Source organism: Perissodus microlepis, chromosome 12 (assembly GCF_051167445.1).
Source record: "Perissodus microlepis isolate ML-2025 ecotype Zambia chromosome 12, ASM5116744v1, whole genome shotgun sequence".
Taxonomy (NCBI): Eukaryota; Metazoa; Chordata; class Actinopteri; order Cichliformes; family Cichlidae; genus Perissodus; species Perissodus microlepis.
In genome coordinates this window covers 18,124,916-18,147,804 of record NC_140472.1, presented here as the reverse complement: position 1 = coordinate 18,147,804, position 22,889 = coordinate 18,124,916, and the positions used below count along the sequence as shown (strand labels likewise).

The 22,889-nt window shown below is 41.0% G+C and overlaps 2 protein-coding genes across 4 annotated transcripts; one reads left to right on the top strand and one right to left on the bottom strand.

Annotated features, from left to right (window-relative positions):
* Window positions 1–442: 442 nt before the first annotated feature.
* On the top strand, window positions 443–10,020 carry slc8b1 (solute carrier family 8 member B1). Of its 2 annotated transcripts, none has more exons than XM_084945928.1 (15): window positions 443–864; window positions 3,168–3,320; window positions 3,880–3,932; window positions 4,306–4,363; window positions 4,918–5,023; window positions 5,110–5,277; window positions 6,811–6,924; window positions 7,037–7,111; window positions 7,229–7,359; window positions 7,457–7,598; window positions 7,694–7,815; window positions 8,965–9,118; window positions 9,209–9,289; window positions 9,381–9,445; window positions 9,547–10,020. In XM_084945928.1, the coding sequence occupies exons 1-15, from the start codon at window positions 706–708 to the stop codon at window positions 9,736–9,738; spliced, it is 1,773 nt and encodes a 590-aa protein (XP_084802054.1). In that variant the 5' UTR covers window positions 443–705; the 3' UTR covers window positions 9,739–10,020. The 2 variants fall into 2 exon arrangements, with proteins under 2 accessions (XP_084802054.1, XP_084802055.1); XM_084945929.1 differs by having other exon boundaries at window positions 444–864; window positions 7,040–7,111.
* Window positions 10,021–10,133: 113 nt separating this feature from the next.
* On the bottom strand, window positions 10,134–22,875 carry tpcn1 (two pore segment channel 1). Of its 2 annotated transcripts, none has more exons than XM_084945927.1 (26): window positions 22,235–22,875; window positions 19,202–19,335; window positions 17,926–18,102; window positions 17,097–17,210; window positions 16,486–16,616; window positions 16,048–16,136; window positions 15,874–15,908; window positions 15,679–15,737; window positions 15,385–15,484; window positions 15,150–15,266; window positions 14,911–15,035; window positions 14,772–14,820; window positions 14,613–14,674; window positions 14,472–14,518; window positions 14,332–14,388; window positions 12,881–12,934; window positions 12,672–12,744; window positions 12,302–12,409; window positions 12,042–12,203; window positions 11,825–11,940; window positions 11,635–11,681; window positions 11,471–11,539; window positions 11,145–11,241; window positions 10,921–11,060; window positions 10,751–10,831; window positions 10,134–10,664 (listed from the first exon to the last, which is right to left on the bottom strand). In XM_084945927.1, exons 1-26 carry the CDS (start codon window positions 22,323–22,325, stop codon window positions 10,521–10,523), a joined length of 2,478 nt encoding a protein of 825 aa, XP_084802053.1. In that variant the 5' UTR covers window positions 22,326–22,875; the 3' UTR covers window positions 10,134–10,520. The 2 variants fall into 2 exon arrangements, with proteins under 2 accessions (XP_084802053.1, XP_084802052.1); XM_084945926.1 differs by lacking the exon at window positions 22,235–22,875 and adding an exon at window positions 19,414–20,691.
* Between the last annotated feature and the right edge of the window lie 14 nt (window positions 22,876–22,889).

Below are 22,889 nucleotides of genomic sequence, written 5' to 3'. Positions count from 1 at the left end.
TTTTTTTGCAAATTTAGATGTTCAATATGATTTTTGCAAACAGGAAGTTATATCAGACATTCGAACACTGCAAGGCTACCTGAAACAATAAGACGGGGCAGAAAACCGATCGGTTTTTTTTGTGATTTCCTGCCTCTTTGGAGCTAAAAGAGGCCATCCATGAGATACGTCATGAAATACACGAGATGTTTAGTACGTCAGGACTTTGTAGGGTAGCTCAAATGAGTCAAAAAATATAGACCATAAACAAATGTCCATTATAGAGGCAATAAATGAATAGGCTGGTTCTCTGGAGTATATACCTCTAATAAACTAAGCTTTTAAATACACATATTAACGTATTTTAACAGCCTCGTATTTGCCGTTTACCTTTTGCTGTCTGCATTCCAGCACTCGTTCCTTTGCTTCTTCTGGGTTTACGAGGAGTCCGTGAACGTGGCACATGTCTGATTGGGAAAGCGGTGGGAGGAGTTTTAGAGTAAGGTGTACAAAATGTTCAACGGGATTGAATCTGAGCTTAGACTGTGTGAACGCTTGAAAACAAGTTATTTGAGACCAGTAACAAATACGACAACCTGGACATGTTTTTGAGGTCTTCGACTTAATTTTTAGGCTAACCGCCCGGGAATTAAAAGAGTAAACCAGCCCACGGATGTCCTGTTAGCTTCCCAGCAGAATGGAACCGGCTCCGGGATAAAGTGAATCATGTTTTGCGGTATTTTCTTGCCACTTTTCGTGGTGCTGCCGTATGGCTGGCAGCTCACCTCGGGCTCAGAGCTTTTACGAAACGAGTCTGGTGTCCGGGTTGGAATGGCTGGACGTTGGTCCTCACCGGTGGTGGCTGAAAACAACAACAACGATGAGGTCAGTGAAATGTTTTTCTTTGCTTTTGCTTGGAAATGAACGTGTTATCTGTGAGTGCTGTATTTTATTATCAGGTGTTCGTCAGCTGCTTGTCTTCTGGTTCAGGTCAGCAAGGGTTTTTTTTTTTGGTTAGTTTTTTTTTCACCTGTCACATGATTAGCGAAAGCTAAGGGCGTAAGTCAAGTTTGATCGGCTTGGTTCACATCCGTCAGTAAACTATAGACCCTCAGTGCAAAGCTGAAAAGAGCACTGAATGTGTGTAGTATACAGAAGGACCTCTGCATGGGTGGGTGGTGTGCTTTTGCTTGTTTTGCAGTGGATGAAAAACATACACAAAATTTGATCTGACATCTCATTCTGATTAGGGAATGTAGGTGTCTGATTTAAATCAAGTAAATCGAGCCTTCATGCCAAGCATAATACACACTGCAGTTTACCACTCCTCATCAAGACAGGTTTAGCTCAGGTAAAGCATCCCATACTCACGACTCCCATCGGTCCACTGTTTTTGTGAAAATACGAAATACCCAGAGCCATCACCTGTCACAAGCGGAAATGGTTAAGTCGGGATCTGAATTGAGTGAGCCTCATCCTCTGTTTGCTTTTTAAAAACTATATTATTTCACTCAATTCTTGACCCCCTTCGTCATTTTATTTGTTACAGTTTAGCAGTTTCACTCGTCACAAGCAGTTACGCTGAAAAGGTATGCCATATATGTTGCCTTAAGGAAACTTGTATGGCAAGTCTTGTGTTTTTACGTTTTCCAGTAAAGGCGAATTCAGGTGTCTGTTTATTGCTAAGGTTGTAGTGGTTGGCGTTGTACTAGACTGAATTTTAACGAAATGTGCAAATAATTATCTGGACAATATCAGTTTATCACAATTTATCTCTGTAAAGGTGATGAGTAGAATTGGATTGCATCAAAGTTACACCTCTGTTAGAGGTGTGTGTGTGTGTGTGTGTGTGTGTGATAAGACAAATTTGTTAATGTGGTCTCTTGGTATGCAGGCCCATTGTAAGCAGTGATCCAAAATTAAAGAGCTTTCTGGTGATTTGTTATTTATCACCTTATATCATGATTGCATGCAGCTCAGTGCTGTTAGATGATGATGATGATGATGATGATGTTGTTGTTATATCAAAATGTAGCGCCTATGTTTCAGCTGTGGCTCAGGGGATTGGGAAGCTCATCTGTAACTGGAAGGTTGCCGCTTCGATCCCCCTGCTCTCTCTGTCCTGGTCGTTGTGTCCTTGGGCAAGACCCTTGACCCTACCGCCTACTGGTGTTGGCCAGAGGGGCCGATGGCGCGATATGGCAGCCTCGCTTCTGTCAGTCTGCCCCAGGGCAGCTGTGGCTACAACTGTAGCTTGCCTTCACCACAGTGGAATTGTAAAGCGCTTTGGGTGCCTAGAAAAGGCAAATAAATGCAATCCATTATTATTATTATTACTTATATTCAGATGGATTTGTAGTGTGTTTTCATTCATATTCAAATATATAAAGCCTAAATATATATAAAAAGTATATAATATATAAAGCCGGTTCAGATAGAGGGAGAGGAGGTGGAGGTGGTCAACAAGTACAAGTACCTCGAGCTGTGGGTGGACAACAAACTGGACTGGTCATGCATCACAGAGCACCTGTATAAAAAAGCCCAAAGCCGACTTTATTTCCTCAGGAGGCTGAGGTCTTTTAACATCTGCAGGAAGCTCCTGAGGATGTTTTACCAGTCAGTGGTTGTTGGAGTACTTTTCTATGCTGTGGTGTGCTGGGGGAGCAGCACAGCAAAGAAGGACTCATCCAGGCTGGAAAAACTGATCAGGAAGGCTAGCTCTGTGGTCGGCATGAAGCTGGACACTCTGGTGACAGTGGCAGAGAAAAGGACACTAAAAAAATTGCTGGACATTATGGACAATGCTGGGCATCCTCTGCACACGGCCACAAACAACCAGAGGAGTCTATTCAGTGACAGGTTGCTTCTCCCAAAGACAAGAACCAACAGACTTAAAAACTCCTTTGTCCCACACGCCATCAGACTGTTTAACTCCTCTCTGGAGGGGAAACAGGAGGACAAAGGAGGGGGGAACAACTAAGCTGTAGTGCCTCTTCACTTGTATTCTTATTCGAGGGATTAATAAAGTTTTATCTTATCTTAAACACAAAAATAAATGTATGGTACACTCACCTTCATCAGTCATTACGAAAGAGATGCACATGTTGTTGTTCCACTGTTTAAGCCACAAATGATTGCATGAAAATGTTGAGCCATTTAGATAACTGTGTGTGCGTGTGTGTGTGCAGTGCGACTTGGTGATGAACTACAGTGTTGCAGACCGCTGTGCATTCGTGAAGAAAACACCAGACTGTTCAATGGAAGATGGCTTCATCAATTACCTTGAAGTGGCCTTCTGTCTGCTGCCTCCCAACCTCACACCACTCACCATCTTTCTCTGTGTAAGACTCTGAGTTATTTCTATATTATTTCTATAACAATTAGGAAAAAGCTGGGAGAAAGACCAGGTGGCATTATCCTTATAGCATATTGGTCACCTTTTTACCTTGTTGTTTTTTTTGTTTTTTTTTTTAATGTGGGTGAGAGGTGTTAGGTGCTTCGGTTTTTGGGCTTGGTTACTGTTTGTGAATCAACATAAAACTCACATGAGGAAGTAAACTTTGCTTCAACAGAACTAGGAAAACAATCCCCTTTTTGTTTTAGCTAAATGTGTTTTCATAATGGTGGATATTTTCCAGTTCCCCTGTTTGCAAGATACCCAAAGTCTTAAATGGGATTAACTGAAGTGTTTGGTTAAAAACAGTGTAAGTGAGAATCTGCAAATGAAACCTAAAAGAGAAATCTGTGGTCAGGGACAATATGACCAATGTAGTCAGTGTCATATTTGTAACTGTAAAGGCATTCACACTTTTTTTTCTTTTCTTTTCTTTTCTTTTGTTTAAACAATAGTTTTTACCTCACAAACCAACAACTGCTGTCTTTTTTTCTGCTTCTCCACAGATTATATGGCTCTTCTTTTTGTTCATTATTCTGGGACTTACTGCCTCTAAGTTGTAAGTGTCGCTGGTGTTATTCAACACACACACACACACACACACACACACACACACACACACACACACACACACACATATCCATGGTTTCAGCAAAATGGCCATGCAAAGAAAAGTCACATGAGTGGAGAGTTTTCACTACTGTTTCACTTTTGTTGTAAGATTGTGAGATTTCCTCAAAGAAAGAACTTTTGCTTCTGTTTTTGTTTTTTTTAAACCTACCCACTTCACTTTACACACTACTGCAAAGAAGCTGTTGTGTGTTCAATGAAAAGTATCTACTGAGACATAGCTTTTTTGTAAATTGAGGTATTAAATTATTGTTTTCTCAACAAGATTATTGAATTGTATTTATTTTTCCCCCCCTCTCCAGCTTCTGTCCCAACCTGTCTGCCATCTCCTCCAGTCTGCGCCTCACCCACAATGTGGCCGTATCCTTTCTCTCCATCGCCTGAACACTACCCATGGGCTGCAGTCTGAAGTTTCTGTTTGACCTCTTAGACTGTTAAATATTAGAATATACAATACTGGGTAAAATTATTGATCTACCTTTTTTGTTTCTTTTTCACTTCTTTGGAAGTGTGCAGCTATTTATTGAAATGTATGGAAATACAGGCTAGAAGATGAGAAATAACTGAGTTTGTGCAATTCTACACTGCTCTAATAATTTTGACACCATGAATACTTTTACACACAGTGGAAAACCATTTTTTTTTTCTATCAATATCACAAAAAACACTCACTCCACTGAAAAGTATCAGTACAAGAACTGGACTGAAAATGAGTGTAAAAGCAGCAAATGTTCAAAGAAATACTTCAAATAAAAAGTCTGGAGAGCTATTGCTCAAAACCAGATTACGAGAAAGTCTGGCTCCTTGGAAGCCAAAAAATAAAGAAATAAGGGGAGGCTCAAAACTTTTGCACACTACTGTTTATATTATAGTTTCTGAGAAGAATATTTTCCTTGACTGCTGCCTGTGATCAGGGTGTGACATTTCTGGCTCTTGGTAATGGAGCTCCTGACATCTTCAGTGCCATTGCAGCATTTTCCCACCCGCACACAGCGGGGTTGGCTGTCGGAGCCTTATTTGGTAGGCACAGACTTGCGCACACTCACACCGATATGTAAATACATTTTAAAACGCCTTGAGATGTGACAGCCTGTTTGCCTTTCCAGGAGCCGGGATATTTGTTACTACAGTAGTTGCTGGCAGCGTGGCGCTGGTCAAGCCTTTTGCTGTAGCTTCTCGTCCGTTTCTGCGTGATGTCATCTTCTACATGGTTGCAGTGTTTTGGACTTTCCTCATATTGTACAGAGGAACTGTGACGCTGGGAGAAACACTGGGTATACAGCGACACACGCACACATGGTCTTGCATTATTTATGCATCCTATTTGACCTCTCGATTTTTCTTTGTTGGTCCGGTTTTAGAAAGCTTTTCATTGAATTTTGAACAAATATTATAATTTTAAATCTATTTACATTTGTTCTAATTCGCCATCAGTGAATCCTGACTAGACTCGACAGCTCATTCATTTTCACTTTTGTTATTCTGCTTCTGACTTTTGTCTGAGTGTCAGTCAGTGGGCTGTTTGAAAGCCCAAAAAATGACTTTTGTTTCTTACGAGAACCACACAAACATCTTAGCGTAATTAAACACGTGATCATTAGTCATCTGACACATTGCTTTGACGGTAAGAAGCTAGTGGTATAATATGGTACCAGGTTGCAAGGAAGTTATGTTAGGTTTGGGCAAAGGTCCAGGAATGAACTTGCTGCTGCAGTGGAGGCTAAATTCTCTTTTACTGCGGTGCTCACTTCAAGACACAAGTTTCAAAGTTGTCTCAGAGAAGCTTAAAGAGTCCCCAGCCATACTTTCAAAGAATCACCTCACACACAATATGACATTTGAAGTCACTCTGGACATGAAGTGATGATGTTTTCTTCACAGCTGCAAGTATCGGATAGTCTTCATTCATCCCTGCAGGGGGAGAAAATATTAAAACGGTCAATTACTTATACTTTTGGTGATTTATAGGCAGTAAACTGAAGTATTAACTTGTGTTTTCTTCTTTGAGTAAATCTTTCTGTGATAACTTTTCAGCTCATACCATGGCAAAGCCTCCGACTGTCCTTCCATCTATTTACACTTCACAAGAATCATTCCTTCCCTTAGAGTATTGGTTAAGAGACACTTGCACATAGTGATCGTCTAAGTCTGTGCTCGAGGCTGCGGTCCAGTTTATCATTTTACTGTCACGCTTCCATTTTCACAGCATAAACTGCATGCACATTACTTAGTTTTTTTTGATGGCTTGAATGTTCTTTGGTACATTTAGCAAAGTCCTTAAATTAAGATTCTCGATACATAAAATGACAATGCAAGAACTTCATGAAATACCAGATGATGTGATGGCTTTAAATATCACTTGTAACCATCATGGGATGTGATCAGTGATCAGTAACATGGCGAATGCTTTGATAAGCTGCTGCATTTACATGTATTCATGTTTGTTTGTTTGTTTGTTTGTTTTTTATTAAATGGCCGTGGTTAGTTTTAACCATGTAGTCATAATACTCCTGATCTCAAACATGGCATGGTGGTAAATTTGATTAATTTGTCCTGAATACGACTGTGTGTGAGCCTTTAGTTCTCATTAGTTTTTACCACTAATGACAAGTAAACTTAACACCTTCTTTCTGCTCTTCACAAATTGTAATATCCTGTGAAATGTGATTGATCGTGAGCCAGATCAGCGGCAATGTCGTTGGTCTGGTGAGGAACCCACAGGGTCAAAAAGAAGAGGTTAATTAAAAATAGTCAAGACTAGTTTTAACTAGTTGGAAAACATGTCTCTGTGTTTTTCTTTTTTCTAGGGTACCTTGGCCTCTACGTCCTGTACGTCGTGATTGTTATCATCAGTGCGTTCATTTACAACCGGCAAAAGTATTCTGACAACACGAGTGTCCAGAATGTTACACATGTTCCAGGTTGGATATATAAACATACGCTCTTACACACAGACAAATAAAAACCACACAGTTCCAAGTGATGTGTTGTTTTTTTTTTTTTTGTTTTGTTTTGTTTTGTTTTTCTTTGAAGCAGACTTTCATTCGTCTGACTCATCAGATGATGACGTTCCCTGTCTGACAGGCAGGAGTCTTCATCAGGAGTATGGTAGGAATGCAGCAGCCTCCATTTAAAAAAACAAAAACAAAAAACTAAACCCAAAAGTAAATTTACTGCAGCACATTCCTGAGTGATCAGATCATAATTTACACCTGTGTGTTGCAGAGTCAGAGTATCGACCACTTCTGCCCTACTCTGAGTCTACAAGTCAGATCCTGCTGAGCTCTTTGAATCCAGTCGACAACCGTAAGTGGAGGAGGAAATCGTGGAAGTGGAAAGTCCTTAAAGTACTCAAGGTACTGGTTCACAGACTTAAGTGAAATCCAGTCAAAACTTGTCTTTCAATGTAAATTAAAGTAAATTATTCTGTGGTTCTTGGTCTGCACCCATCAGACGCCTCTGGAAGTGCTGCTGCTGCTCTGTATCCCTGTGGTCGACCCTGACAAAGAAGACAGAAACTGGAGACGCCCCCTAAACTGCCTCCACCTGATCACTGCTCCTCTGGTGTGTGTGCTCGTCTTCCAGTCTGGAGCGTGTAAGTGCTTAACATTTTACAACAGAAGCAGCTTGAAGTCCTAGTCTTAATCAAAATAAGCATATGATTACATTATTTTCTTTTTAATCTATCAGATGGAAATTATATGATCCAAGGGCAGTTTCCCCTCTGGCTGCTGTTTCTCCTGCTGGGACTTTTCGTTTCTGCTATTGTCTTCTGCTCAACCAGCAATGACTGTCCTCCCAGATATCACTCAGTAAGTGTGTGTGGAATAAGTATGATGATGATGATGATGATTACTCCTTTTTGTAATACTGTAGCCAAGTGGGACAGTGGTGCAGTAGTTGGCACTGTTGCCCCCCCTTGAACTCCACATCTGAGAATGGCTTGCAGCCATAACTGAGTACTGTTTGATTTTCAAAGTTTGGCAGTGTCTTGTCTGATTAGTATTTAAAAGAGGAGTCTGCTGGGGAATACTGGGTGCCGTTAACGTCAAGGCCATTTATGGCTCAGGAAGTAGAGCGGGTGGTCTGCTAATCAGAAGACTGATGTCGAAGTATCCTTACTTTCCCCTGATGCAATCATCAGAGTGCAAGTGTGTGACTGTTGGATAGAAAAAGGTGCTTGTATTAATTTAACTTTAACTGTCAAGTCTTTTAAAAATGGCTAAAAACAAAACTTTGAATTCACTGGCCAAATAAATGTAGAAAGCATTTATCGCTATTCTTTTACTGCACATGTGCAAAATTACTCCACATTCAGGCTTCAGTTACTCTTCTGTTTTCTGTATCTGTTGTTGTTTCATGCACCACAAAAAAAAAAAAAAACCCCAAGAACAACACAATACACTACACTTACATGCATCTTTATTACGCCCTGTAGATATAGCTGCTACCACACAATACAAACTCATGGACCTCATGAGCCAGTTGTTTTTGCATATTTATCTACAGCTTATGTTTCCTTGTTGATTACTGATGTGCTTTACTGGGGCATAGGCAAGTCACCTGCCACGTTTGGCATTATTTAACTCTCCTATTGCTGTTTATTCATTATTCTCTGAGTGCTGTGTCCCTTATATGTCTAGCTCTTCTGATGCACAGTGATGCTATGAGTTTGAGTGCAGGTATAATGGTTTAGCATGTTGAGTACACTGATTTAGTTGACATTTGCTAATTAACACAAAACACAAATTAAGTACAGCTGAGGCTGATGGATATCCGGTAATTGCTGTTTTTGTTTTAGCAACACTGCCATCAAGCTTCTAAGGTGGCTTAAAATATTTGCGTTTCTCATATTGATTCAAGATTAAAACTACATCACAGGGCTTAAATTTTTTTATTTTGAAGTTTTTACATTTATGCTATGATGATACTTGTTTGTAAATTTCTTGTCTCCCCCCCAGTTCTTTGCTCTTTTGGGGTTTGTGGTGAGTGCAGTGTTGATCAGTGCGGCGGCCTCTGAAGTGGTCAGTCTTCTGCACATGCTCGGGGTTGTGCTGCGTCTGAGCAACACTGTGTTGGGATTGACTCTGTTGGCCTGGGGAAACAGCATTGGAGGTAATGCTTAAAAACTCCATTCAGTATTTTTCTCCAAAAACATACTGTATGTAACTTCGGTTGTTTAAAAAAATTGTCTCTTATTTTCAGACTGCTTTTCTGACATCACCATCGCTCGGCAGGGTTACCCACGGATGGCTATATCCGCCTGCTTTGGAGGCATCATTTTCAGTATCCTTGTTTTTGTGACTCTCTGTAAAACAACACCTATCATGCATGTATAAAAGAGGTTTTTAGTATCCTTGACTCTTACTTCCTTCAGACATGTTGTTTGGAGTGGGTTTAGGATGTCTGGTGCAAATGCTCCAAACACATGCCGACGTGCAGGTAATCTCCTCCTCTAAGATGCAGCGTAATCTAACCCAAGCTACACGAGCCTGTTTCAGACACTATGAAGATAATAAGCCTTTGTTCTTGTTCCTTCTCAGGTTGAACCAGAAGGTTTGCTGACATGGATTCTTGCAGGATCTCTGGGTTTGTCTTTGGTCCTGTCCTTTGTCATCGTTCCACTGTGCCGCTTCCACTTGGGTCGGGCCTATGGCATCTTTCTCCTCATCTTCTATGTCGTCTTCCTTATCATTGCACTTCTTACAGAGTTTGGCAAGATTCGTGTTACGTAGACCTGATGCTGCGGCCGGTCTGAAAAATGACAACTACAACTATTTATGCACTATTTTTTTTACAAGAATCAGCTGTAACCTTTGTTCCACTTGACTACTACCCACAGAGTTCCTGTGGTTGGATAATGAAATCAGGCGAGCAAAGTCTGCTCAGGGAGGACTGAAACGACTCACACTGTGCCTTTTGTAATTTGAAACACTGAATTGTCTCCATTAATTATTGATCTAAATGTTAATGACTTGTGCATGCTGCTTTGGGGTAATTAAATGATTTTGGTTTAATTTTTTTGGAGTGTATGTGCTTTAATTTTTTTTTTCCTTCCAACTTCTCTAAATAGAGTAAATAGGTAATTTTTACAGCCAGCAGTGTTATAATCCAGCAACATCAATGAACATCAGTTTGACAAGTTCTAACAGTTTATTCAAATAAACTCAAATACATTACAGAATAAGAAGTTATATAAAAGTAAAATATTCTAAGTCTGCTGAGACATTAGTTGAGGGAAAATGTCATAATTTGTTCAGTTGAGCTAAAAGGAGTATTAAGTGTTTATATATTTTGGTCTTTGGAAAACTCAGTGGGTGTGTTAATACTGATCAGAGGAGCCGTTAAACTAAGGCATCAGGTTTAGATGCGTCATGATTTACAATAGGGCACAAAAGGCCAACAGCAGTATATGCACACATAATATGGGAGTCCAGGCTTCCTGATTACTGCAGCTTCTGCCTTGAAAGGAAAATGTTGGAATGACAATGTGCATGTTTCCCTAGCAAACTTTGCATTAATTGATGCTGTGAGGTCCAGTCTGTGAGTTGAGCTGAGGCTCTGGGAAGGGAGACAAGTCAGGCATGGGGCTGTCTGGATCCCGCTCCAGGCTTTGGTCTGGTTCAGGCAGGGCTTCCCTCGAATATTCTGCATACCACTCCTTAAGAAACAACCCAGAAAAGACCAACACATCATGATAGTCCAAGTCCTGACATGGTATTCAGGATTACATCTTTAGTTTCTTACCTGTATCTCCTCCTCGTACATTTTCATGCTGAGGTCGCTCTTCGTCCTAGACCTGCGACCTAGGTACACTAAAGACGAGTGCTGCGCACAACAAATCGGGAGTGAAAATTAATTAGAGGGACTTAAAGAGCAGAAGAAGACGACTTCTTGCTGTTTGCGTGTGTTCTTACCCCACTTTTGTCCATAGTCTGTAAGACTCCCTGCAGAGAGCTGAGGGAAGACGATCCTGGGCACATCTGCTTGTACAGCTCGAGAGCGGCGAGAACGTCATCACGACTCACCTCTACTTCAAACACGATCCCATTCTCATCTACAGCATGTACAAACACATTTAATTTAGATCCTGGCTGACAACTCTTAACCTGCATACAATCTCACACACACTCAAACCCACCCTCTGGATTTTCTAGCGGTTCCCGGTTCTTGCGACTGTAGTTCATGCGGAACACAAATGCATCTAAAATGAACGCCACGATGATGGTCATCACCACCTGCACAGTGCACAGACAAAACATTGTGTGCAATATGGTTACATTCCCACACACTGATTCTTCAGTAGATTATGCAGAGAACGAATGCAGAGGACAACATTAAAGTAAGACTACACAGGCTCCTCAGGGCTGGATAGAAGCATTGATAAAGAATAAAAGGCTTCAATTTGTCTCAGATATGCAAAACCTCTGAGTTTTGTTTTGTTCCTCTGTTCGCATTCCTACTCACCATTGTAACTATATAAAAAGTCATGAAGTACAGACGGCTCCAGTGGCTCGTCATAGACGTCACTCCTTCCTGTGAAAGAGCAAAAAGCAGTCAGACACCCGACGATCTGTGCTCAGGCTGCCGAGTGGCGACAGATTTTGAACCACAGATAAACTCAATCTCACCATAGTGATGTACCAGTTGTTGACCACGGTCAGTTCAAACAGAGTCACTGGAGATAAACAAAAAATGAGTAAATGTTTTTAAAATTCTAGAAAACTGGTGCAGTCAGAATAATAACGCACATGAACACACAACAGATGTAGATAATATACAAATACAGAATTTTGACAAAAAGGAAAAAGGGATTATTACCAAAGCTACTGAGGATGTTGTTGAAGTTATTGAGATAATAGTAGCCCTCTTCCAGCACTGTTTTGTTGCCTTGTGTGTTGTTGATCAGTCTGTAGGAATCGGCCACTGTGCTCGTACTGAGAGGGAGAGAAAAAAGGAAGAATAAATTAATGAAGTAATGAATCGCCAATGGAGAGACCCACTTTTTCCATTTGCGTCTCATGACACCACGACTCACTTGCAGCAGTTGGGGTAAACCACATCTGCAAAGAACTCCATTCCCACAATAGCAAAGGAATAGTAGAAGATGATTAATGTCAACCCTAGACTGGCCATCCTGGGGAAGAGCTCAAACATGGTGTCTAAAACATTACGATACCTCTGCTTTATCTTAAATAACCTGCAAAAGGCAACACACAGAAATTTGAATGTAAAATAAATGACTATTGCCATTATGTGCATACCTGCTGTCACGTTAAAGGAGATCGGAAATCATACCTTAGCAGCTGAAGCGGTCTGAGAATTACAATAAAGTAGAACGGCTCCTTATCGAAGGCGAGAGCAATGAGGCCCAAGAAGGCAAAAACCGTCACAGAGAAGTCAAACCTGGACAGAAGAGCACAATGAGGATTACCAGCAAAAGCAGAGAAACAGGGTTTCATATCAGCTCAGAGGCATTTCTGTGATTTTCTTTTAAATATAAGTAGGCCTACTGAAAAACAACATGTCACATTTAATTATTAAAGATTCCTAAAATTTCCACACTCAAATGGAGTCTGTTGATTTAGACATTGTTTGTGTTTAACAGAGTGCACAGTTTGAGTTTTAGATGCAGCACAGATTTGTGTTTTCAATGTGTGTTACTCACAGATTCCACCCAGAGCTGAAATAGGCAACTGGCCCCAAACCTGATATTTTCAATAACACTTCTACACCATAAACTGAAAGTGGAAGGACAGACACACAGTGTAAACGACTGTAATTAATCCTCGACACCTTATGACATTTTAATACTATCTGGACTTTCTATGTGGGGTGCAGGGTTTGGGTGGGGAGGGTGCCATGCAGCCTACTTACTGGTCAGAAAAACAATGTAACTCCAGGGAACCAATTTGGACCAGGAAAATCCACCTGCAAGAGGAGAGGAAGGTAAAACACCTGGAGTATTGGAACACATGCCTAAGTACTGTGCAAAAGTCTTGGGGCATTTTTTTTAGTATATTGCCAGGAAATTAAGCGCAGTTATTCACTGGAACACATGCAACCATACGTGTATAAAGCAAAAACTGAGTTTGTGCAATTATTAAGAGCTTGAAATTCAATATTTGGTATGACCACCTTTATTCTTCAGCACAGCCTGAACTCTCATAGGCATAGGTCTTCAGGAATACTGAAGACTACTTCAAGGACATTCAAAGCTCTTCTTTGGATGTTGGCTCCCTTTTAGTTCTGCTCTCCATCTAGATGATCCCACACTGCTTCAATAATGTTGAGGTCCAGGTTCTGGGGAAGCTAACCTACCTAGGTAGATTAAACACATTGCCAATGTGTTTGAGTTCATTGTCATGCTAAATAATTAAGCTGTTGTCAGTTAGACGTTTTGCAGAATATACTGCATGGTGAATCCAAATCTGGCAGTACTTTTCTGCATTCACAATCCTGTCAACAGCCCCAAAACCACTGGCTGAAATGGAGCCCCAAACAATGAGAGTCTCCAACATGCTTTACAAATGGATGTAGACACTCACTGTTGTACTTCTTTTCTGACTTCCTCTGTACATACTGACAATGATTTGACCAAAAATGTCAAATTTATTGTTCTTCACTCTATCAGACACATTTTCCACTGATTCAGTCCAGTTCTTGTGTAATTTGGCAAACCTCAGCGTTTTCTTCCCGTTTCCCTTCCTCAAGAATGGCTTCTTGACAGCCACCCTTCCACTGAGACCTTTTCTGATGAGGCTTCAGTGTACAGTAGATGGATCGACTGAATGGCCAGATGCATCTCTCGGGATCCTGCATCAGGTCTTTGCTGAATTTCTTTCAATTTCTTAAGGACGTGACTTTCAGATGTTGTTCATTTGTGCTGTTTTTCATAGATTCAACTATAGAAATGGAAACAAGTTATCCCTTTCTACATCAGGGTGCTAGTAATAATATGCCTAAAGATGGAATATTAATAATTATTATTATTTTTTTGCTTAGTTGTCTTTTATGTGTAGACACAACACTGGTTCATCCCTTGAGTTAGGGGCCTTTTTTATCATTGAGTCATAGGTCAGAGTTAAGCGGTTTATCAAACAACAAAAACATTCCACTGAAAACGGTCAGGGATGAGGACTGGCCTAAGTAAAAAAGCAGCCAATGTCGAAAGAAAAGCTTTTAAAGGCCGCCAGAAAGAATGGAGAACTATTGCTCAAAACCAATTTAAAATGACAAGAAAGTCTGGCTCCTTAAAGGCAAAATATCAAGATATGAGGGGTTCGTGACTTTTGCACAGTACTGCAGATTACGGTTAAAGATCTTACTATTCAGCTGGTACGTCTCCACAAGGATCCAAACACCGTTGATGGCCACCACCACATCTACAGTCACAAAAACACTTTGATAAGAGACTTTGATCAGTATCACTGATAGCAGCTGGGAGAAGGTCAATGATTACACTTACACATAGCATACTGAAAGGCCTTTGACTTCACAAGCAAATGGATACCTAATAAAGTAGAGAGGAAAGTATCCACAATAAGGGATCAAGAGCCAATCTTATTTTGCCTGACAACAGAAGAAAAGAGAGAAAGAGAACTTTCCTTTGAAAATGAGGAAGGCTGTGTGTGGAAGATCATCAAACCAGTGTTCTCCACTGCGACGTGCCTAAACAACACACAGATTGACAGTAAATGTATATTTGAATCAACCAGAGGAGCACAAAAATAGAGCAGCTACACAGCAGAAATGTCAGGCTAATTACCTTCCATTTAAGGCCAGTGACCTCATAGAACTTATAAAAGTCCTGCAGGCTGCAACAGAACACACCACCATTAAATCAGTGACAAAGCAAATCAATGTAAAAGGATTTTCATTCTGAGAAGTGGAAGGGAGACAGTTACCTGAGCATGGGAGCCCCTGATGTGTTAAGAGCTTTGTAAGTGAGGAAGCGGTCTCTTGCAGACATGCGTGGTCTGTAAAAACGCATCAGACCATCGAACTGCTTCAGAGACACACCCATCGGTCTCTGTGTAACACAGAGAAACGTTAGAAAAGATTAAGAAAACACCTGACAGTGTTAAAGAAAAAGGAAAGACATGTTACAAATAATAATAATAATAAAAAACTAAAACAGGCATACCTGACGGCTAACTAACAGCTGAAAGGCGTGGTCGATAGCAGAGCGTTTGTGAAGCAAGAGAGATTTAAACTTCATTTTCTCAACATCATTAAATGTATCAAACACGACCGCCAGGAGCTGGAGAGGGGGGCACAGACGGCGATGATGAGTAACTGGGAAAACTTCAAGCCATGTGTATTTTCAATAGGACTCAAAGACACCTCAGAAATTGTGAAAAAAAACAAGCTTCTTCTACCAGGTTCATGATAAAGTAGAGCTCGATAGAGAGGTATACAATGAAGAAAACACAGGACCAGCGGTTCTTGGAGTATGCTGGCATCATCACATCGGGGAAACTACAAAAATGAAAGAGAGATGTCATCAGATGCAGACCGAGTCATAAGATGCAAAAAATAAAAAAAATGTGGAAGCAGATTAAGCAAAAGTGGTAAAAGGATTTATGAGAAGCTCTAAACGTGGTGAGCACTGCTTACATGCCCCATGTGTAAAGATAACCAAGCGGCAGTAGTACGTGTATTGCCGTGCTTACTTTGCTGTGGTCAGCAGCACAAACAGGCTGACAAGGCTGTTCTCCATAGTGTTGAAGTACTGTGGTGAGAGGATAGGGTTCAAGACAGGAAATATGACCAGACACAAAACTGGCACAAAGAGAAGAACCACCCAAATCCCTGAAATGACATGACTCAAACAAACTCTTGTAAGTGAGAAGGAAGACTCAACATACCGGATCAGAGGTGTTCGTGGAGAAGAGACAGAAGCCTGGAGGACACAAAGAGCTAATCAAATACGAACATTAACAAAAACAGCTTTCTTCATGAGGCGTTTCCTCTGCTTGAATAAACAAGTTTAACAAATAGAGGACAGAAAATAATCAAAGTGTTTCTTTATGCACTCTTACCAAGAATAGCAAATATAACCATGAAGAAAAGCAGCAGCAGGAGGATGTCAATAAAAGGCGGGAGAGACTGGAAGATCTGACGCAAGTTTCTGATTGGATGAAAGAAACCTCGTCAGTGACAACTGCCTTGTGGGTGGCCACAACAGAAAACAAAAGAACTTCTCAGAAACATTTGTTAGCAAGATAGTTGGAGCTGAAATCTCACTGAGTTTGTTTAATTTTGTCTGGCTTTACAAACCCACAGAATTGAGTCACCGTTTTCTTTCATATGGCAAGACGGTTGCTTGGCGCCCGGGCGGGGACGACTAGTCTCTCTGTTCCCGCTAGTATTTTCCAGTATGCAAGTCAAATTTGTGCTCAATCAAAAATGTAATATCTACTTTGTGGCAATGACTTGGGCCAGACTGAATCTGTGTGTGTGTGAAAGTCATTATTTACCTGCGCACAGCACCACAATATCTACAGTCCACCAGGAATATTGGTCTGAGCGCTCTGGTCACTCGCATGTGAGAAGTTTGTCGGATCAGAACCACTATGGCCTCCACAAACTGTACCAGTAACACACACGTCTGTGCAAAGAGATAAGACAACATGTACAGTGTAGGATAATGAAAGCTGAATCCCAAACTATAACATCAGATCTGCAGATAGCAAAGTTTAATCGCCTTTCTTCAGACTAATCCCTAATTTAGACGTCTGTTGGGAATCTTTGTATCACCTACGTAAGTGGTTGACGTCATTGCTCACATTTATGCTTGTGTGTGTGTGGTGTGTCTTTTCCCCAGAAGCAAACATATCTGTCCCTCTGTTTTCCCATTTTTTTGTACATTCCCTCATTTAAAGTCATCTGTGATTATTAGTAGATACAACTATGGTATGAATTTGAAAAACCCAGTTGACTTTCTTTTTGAGTTATCATATTCACGAGGTTTTTTAGAAAACATGACCTCTGACCGTAACTGAGATCCACACAATGTAACAGCAACCCGACTGCCACACACACACACACACGCACAATAATTATGAAATTATTAACATGTAACAGTTACCTTAACCATTGTCCTCTTGTGCCGTATGAAGGTGTGGAAGCCTAACCAGCGGAGTTTCATGCATAGCTCAAATGCCACCATAACCAAAGCCAGCAGCTCCAGCGTGGCATGGACCTGAATGGCATCAAATACACAAGTTATAAAGGAAACTAGCCACTCATTAGTCATTTTGTTAGGTACACCTATTAAACTGCACATCAACACAAGTCTTTAATGAGCCAATCACATGACATATCACATGGTGTTTAGGCATGTCAAGGAAACCTGCTGGTAGAACTGGTGTACACAACATGAAAGCATGGATCCCTCCTGTTTTGGGGTTATGATTCATGATGCTAGTGGTGTAATGAGAGATATTTTCTAGGCACACTTTGGGCCCCTTAGTACCAACTGAGCATCCTTTAAACAAACCAAATTGCTGCTAATCATTTGGATCGCTTTATGACCACATTGTGCCCATCTTCTGATGGCTGCTTCTAGCAGGACAACACACCATGTCACAAAACTAATCTCAAACTGAGACAGAGAATTCACTGTCCTCAAATGGCCTCCACAGTCACCAGATTTCAATCAGAGCCCCTTTGGGATGAACTGGAGATTCTCATCACGGATGTGCAGCCAACAAATCTGCAGCAACCGTGTGATTCTATCATGTCTATGAGCAATGTTTCCTGCACCTTGATGAATCTGCAGAATTAGTACAGTTCTGAAGAGGATAAGGGTCCAACCCAGTGTTATCAAGATGTAAATTATAAAGTGGCCTGCGACTGTAAGGTAAAGTTGCGTTTTTAGTTCATATTAGTATGTTAGCGAGTAGAGATTCACCCACATAGACATCCAGGCGCAGTGAGGGTACAGCAGGAGCCTCGCACAGTGAAAGCATCAGCAGCAGCAGGCCTGTCAGCAGCTCCATCATGTAGAACAGGTGGTTGTGCGCAAACAGGTACGCCGCAAGTGCCTTTGGGTTTCGAGGGTGAGTGAAGAACTTATCATTGTTCTCTCCTTCCTACACAGAAAATGTAAAAGTTACACATTTGTGCATACAAGTTGGCAAAAGTGATGGATGGATGTATGGATATGAACGTTTCTAATTTTTTAAACAGCTTTAATTCCCCGAGTGTTTTTTTTTTTAAATTGGTTTTTCAATTTTTTTCTTCCACATAACAGAAAATGTTTTTCTGCACTTAATTTAAACTGAGCAGAACTCAACATTCAGACCAACGATGTAAAAAGAACTTCTCAAAGGCATACAAAAAGCGAATACAAGTATGTATATTTATCAAATGCACAAGTGTGCTTACTGTTACTTTTAATTTGCAGCTCTTCAAATGATTTAAAACAGGCCAACCAAATCTAGGAGCCACTGCCAATTTTAGAAAGTAAAACATTCAGACATTGATAAGAGACACACAGATAAATATTGATTGACAGCAGCTTTCTTGTCTGATTTATCAGTGTTTATGAGTTTGTTCTTTGACATTAATTTTGCACTGGTTGGATATTCAAACATGTTGTGAGAAAGAGAGAGACTTTAAAACAGGAATTTATTTGTAATAAAGATTGCTTCTTTCCCTAAAAAGAAAAATAAAAGCAAACCGACCAGTACTGGCCAACTTGGCATCTCCATCGTATCAGTTCAAAGGTTTTACAAATCAATAATCTGCATTCTGCTGAATGTGTCAATACCATTATAAAAGTCAGATTTTTGCATAAACGCTGTGTATAAATCAACAAATCTGCCAATAATCAACCAATAAAATCAGTCGGGTATAATTTTTACACCAATTGTGGCTTTTTAAAATACAGTTACAAAACCTTATGAGGTTATGTTTTTGTATCAGCAACAAGACAAAAATCCCATTTTTGGCAAAAAGTTCCTTTCATGTACATCAACACTGCCTTTGTATTTTATTTTGCACAGTTTTGCATGTTTATAGATTTATAACATCCTGCAGCTTTTCAGGATGCAAATATAGCTCACAGGGAGAGGACAAGGTTTAACTATCTACAAGTAATACAGTGTAGAAGGTATAATAAAACTATAATGTGATCATGTGAATGAGTGCATACACTAATAAATGCAGCAATGCTCTGGTTGTAAATACCTGCAGGTAGATGGCTGCCTCTTGGTAGTTCATCTCCCAGCTTTGTCGCAAGGACACATTTTGGGATCTGTAGTTTTGTGGGCCAGGCGTTGAGATCACAGCGTTGTTAACTACGTCATAACTGCCTCCTCCATCTGGAAGACAAGACTTAACTGTGAGTGTTCTCATACACCCCTTATTTATGTGAGTCACACAAAGGGGTATCCGCCTACCAATGCATTCTAGTTCTAACTGTAAGGCAAAGGATGAAGTCACTACAGGGCTCTCGATATGCGACTGATCTTCACGGAAACCAGCTGCCTGTGTGTGCGAACTCTCCATTTGTCAGTCTGGATTCATCAGCTGTGTGACGGTATTAACATCCCTCACTTCCAAGGACCAAGTGTACATGTGTGTCCCAGTCACAGTATGCTGGTCTCGTTCCAGCATCAATACACATCTGGAGATACAGATGGCCAGACATTCCACACAGACCTGATGCAAACAACAGAAACCAAGTCACAAGTGGATCCGGATGAAATCCTTACAGATCCGGAAATATCCCGGAGATCAAAAGGACTCTGGAGAGCGGACCCCTTTTAAAATGATCACAGATGCTCTTGAGGTTCTGCACTTGTAGTTCTTTGAGAATCAGTTGCTTGTTTTGGAACAAAAGTCACACAGAAGAGTGATATTACATTTTTTGCCAGACTGAAAAATTACTTCCTCCTGACTCTGTGGCACAACGTGAACCTTGATCCCAGTGCTGCCAGTCAGTAATAAAGTGTGCTTTCAATCACATCACATTTGCTATTAAGCCTCTGTCATACCACAAACAGGATGCAGGCACGAGACAGAAAAACCACAAAAGGAACTGATTTTGCAATACCAGACGAAAGCGAGTGACTAACTTCGGAAGACATGAAACTCCTATGTTAGGGCTTAAAACAAATAAACATAATATCGTATAAATTAAGTCAAGTGACCAAGATAAAATCCAGACAAAGTCAGTATTCAAACTCAAGCCTGGTCCCAGGTTCTTCCTCAAACAAAGCTGTCCCTCCATGCGGCTTTCTGCAGCTGCATACTTTACTCTGGCGCAAGTCTGTTGGGGTACTCTTCCCACACACTGTACATCACATATTTTCTCTTCGGGCACGACTCCTTAGAATCCAACTTGCTGCAGGTCACAGATGTTTTCTATCCACCATGACAGCAGCAGACTGAGCTGAAACGAGAAGCTTAAGTTCCAATCCAGTGGCAGCCTACCCGTTACTCTGACAGAAGTACACCCATCGTCTGCTGTGTGCCACTCCGACCACTCATTTGTTTGAGAACAATAATACGTTTGAAGCTCCCAGTCAATAACACAGTGACGCCAGGCTCACATAAACAGATCCAGCAGTCATGTCTACTTGTCCCAGAAAAATAAAGGGTCCGGAACATGGGCAATAAAAACTAAATTCCTCACTTCTATCCAAGCATGTGATTTGTCACTCAAGTGATAAGAGGCAGCTTTATTTCATAGAGTCCAGGTTCATACTCCCTCTATTTCCAGAAGGCTTTGGCAGCAAGCAGGCAAGAACAGCAGGACTTGTCCCACTTGTACACCACTCCCATATATGACAGAAAAAACACTCCTCTCCTCTTCCTGTTCATGCCAGAGCTAGAGAAAATGATACTCACTCACACACACGCACACACACACACACACACACAAACACACGCTACCCATATGCACCGGGGAGGGGCTGAGGGGCACACAGTTCTAAGCTGAGCCAGCAGTTTTTCAGATGGGTCATTTTGTAGCTTATATGTGAGGAAAACAAAGGCAGCAGGATTACTATGTCAAGCAGATGCACAGATACTCATACATGCTCCACCCACACGTGATCCCAGAGCCTGGTGGACAATCTGTTTTCTCCATTCAAACAGCAGAGCCTGGATGTGCAACATATATGCAGCTGACTGTCAACATTACAGCGCTTCTGACTGCACAAGTGCATTATGGTAAGTTAAAAAAACAACATTAACTCCATCTATATACAGCTATAATAAAATAAACAGTTTATGCAAACACTCCTCTCTGAATACTGTAGTGTACAGTAAAAACAACCATCAGAGTTCAATACTCAGCTGACATTTTATCTGGACTACCTTTAGAAAAGTATTGATTGAACTGTTTTTGTTTAAATACCTGGTGTCAACCATCCAAAGCGATAAACAGCGGCACAAGAGAGATGAAGAAGAGAGGGGTGGGTCTGTGACAGAAGGACAGCAGCAAGAGTGAAATTGAAGGTTTACAAAATGATAGTGAGACCTGCTGCAATGTACAGTTTGGAAATGGTGGCTGTGACAAAAAAACAGAAGGCAGAGCTGGAGGTGGCAGAGTTTTGATTAGGAGTCACCAGAATGGACAGGATTAGAGATGAGTATATCAGAGGGACAGATCAGGCGGTGGGCTTAGGAGACAAACTTCAAGGGGCAAGGTACAGTGGAGAGATAGTGGATGTATTTAACAAAGGATCCTGAACATGGAGCTGCCAGGCAGGTGAAAAGGAGGAAGAGCACAGAGAAGATTCAAGGGTGTAGACAAAAAGAGGGTTGCCAGGACAAAGGAGGATGTAGGAATAGGGTGAGATAGAGGGAGATAATCTGCTGTGGTGACCTATGAAGTGAGCAGCCAAAAGAAGAAGAAGCAGACTGAACCTGTACAGAAGTAGTGATTTAACTTATTGAATCTTAGAAACTTGGGTCTGTTGTAATTTTGACTCTAATAGTGTATTTAAAATGTTGGGGGTGAACGAACCCCCAACACCACAGCCTTCTTAAAGGTGGGGATTATTACACAGGTGTTACACAGGAGTGCATTAGTTTTGGCCGGGTGTGCTTTCTTAATGGGATCTGTGTATTACTTTCATGTCTACTGCGACAGCATTACAGTAGAGACACCAAACCACTTCCCCCGATCATGTTCCTTTCCTTGGTGTATATGTACATTGTTTGCATTGCTTGACTACAGAGGTATGTGATGATATCACTGTATAGACTTACTTTCGTCTCCTCTTTCAGGCTCCTCGCTGAGCAGACCACTATTTGCTTCGTCCCAGGTTAAGATGAGAGGCACATCGTCGTCAGTCTCCATGCTAGCTAGCAGATAAACAGACTGCAACCTGCTTGGAATTCCACCTTTTTGTCAGACTTAATATAAGCTACCTAACAGCTAAATAAGTGTAAGGTTTTCTCCTCTCCGCAAACAGCAGTAGAACTGCACATCTTGTTGAGGACGGACGGCAGGGTTAGATATTAGCAGACAAACCGAACAGTGTGTTAAATGCAAGTTCAAATATCGATAGTAGAATAGTCAAAAACAGGCTCTAGCGCCTTTTACAGTATGCTAAACAGACATGGGGTTGGGGAGCTTACAGATTTGGTGTCTTCCTTGTCACAAATATCTATCTTCGATTTAACTGGCTCGCTGTCACGCAGGCTAACAAGCTGTCCGTCTGGGTCCATCGCGGCAGCACCATTTCCGCACAGCTACACAACTAATTTGATTACACATAGAACGGATAACCACTCGCAGCTAATTGACGTCTAGCTTTATCTTTTTGAGAGCAACATTATGTGCAAGAACGACGCCGCAAAAACTCTAGAGATACCTACAACTTATGGGCAGAACTGGATAAACAAACTTTTACGACACTAG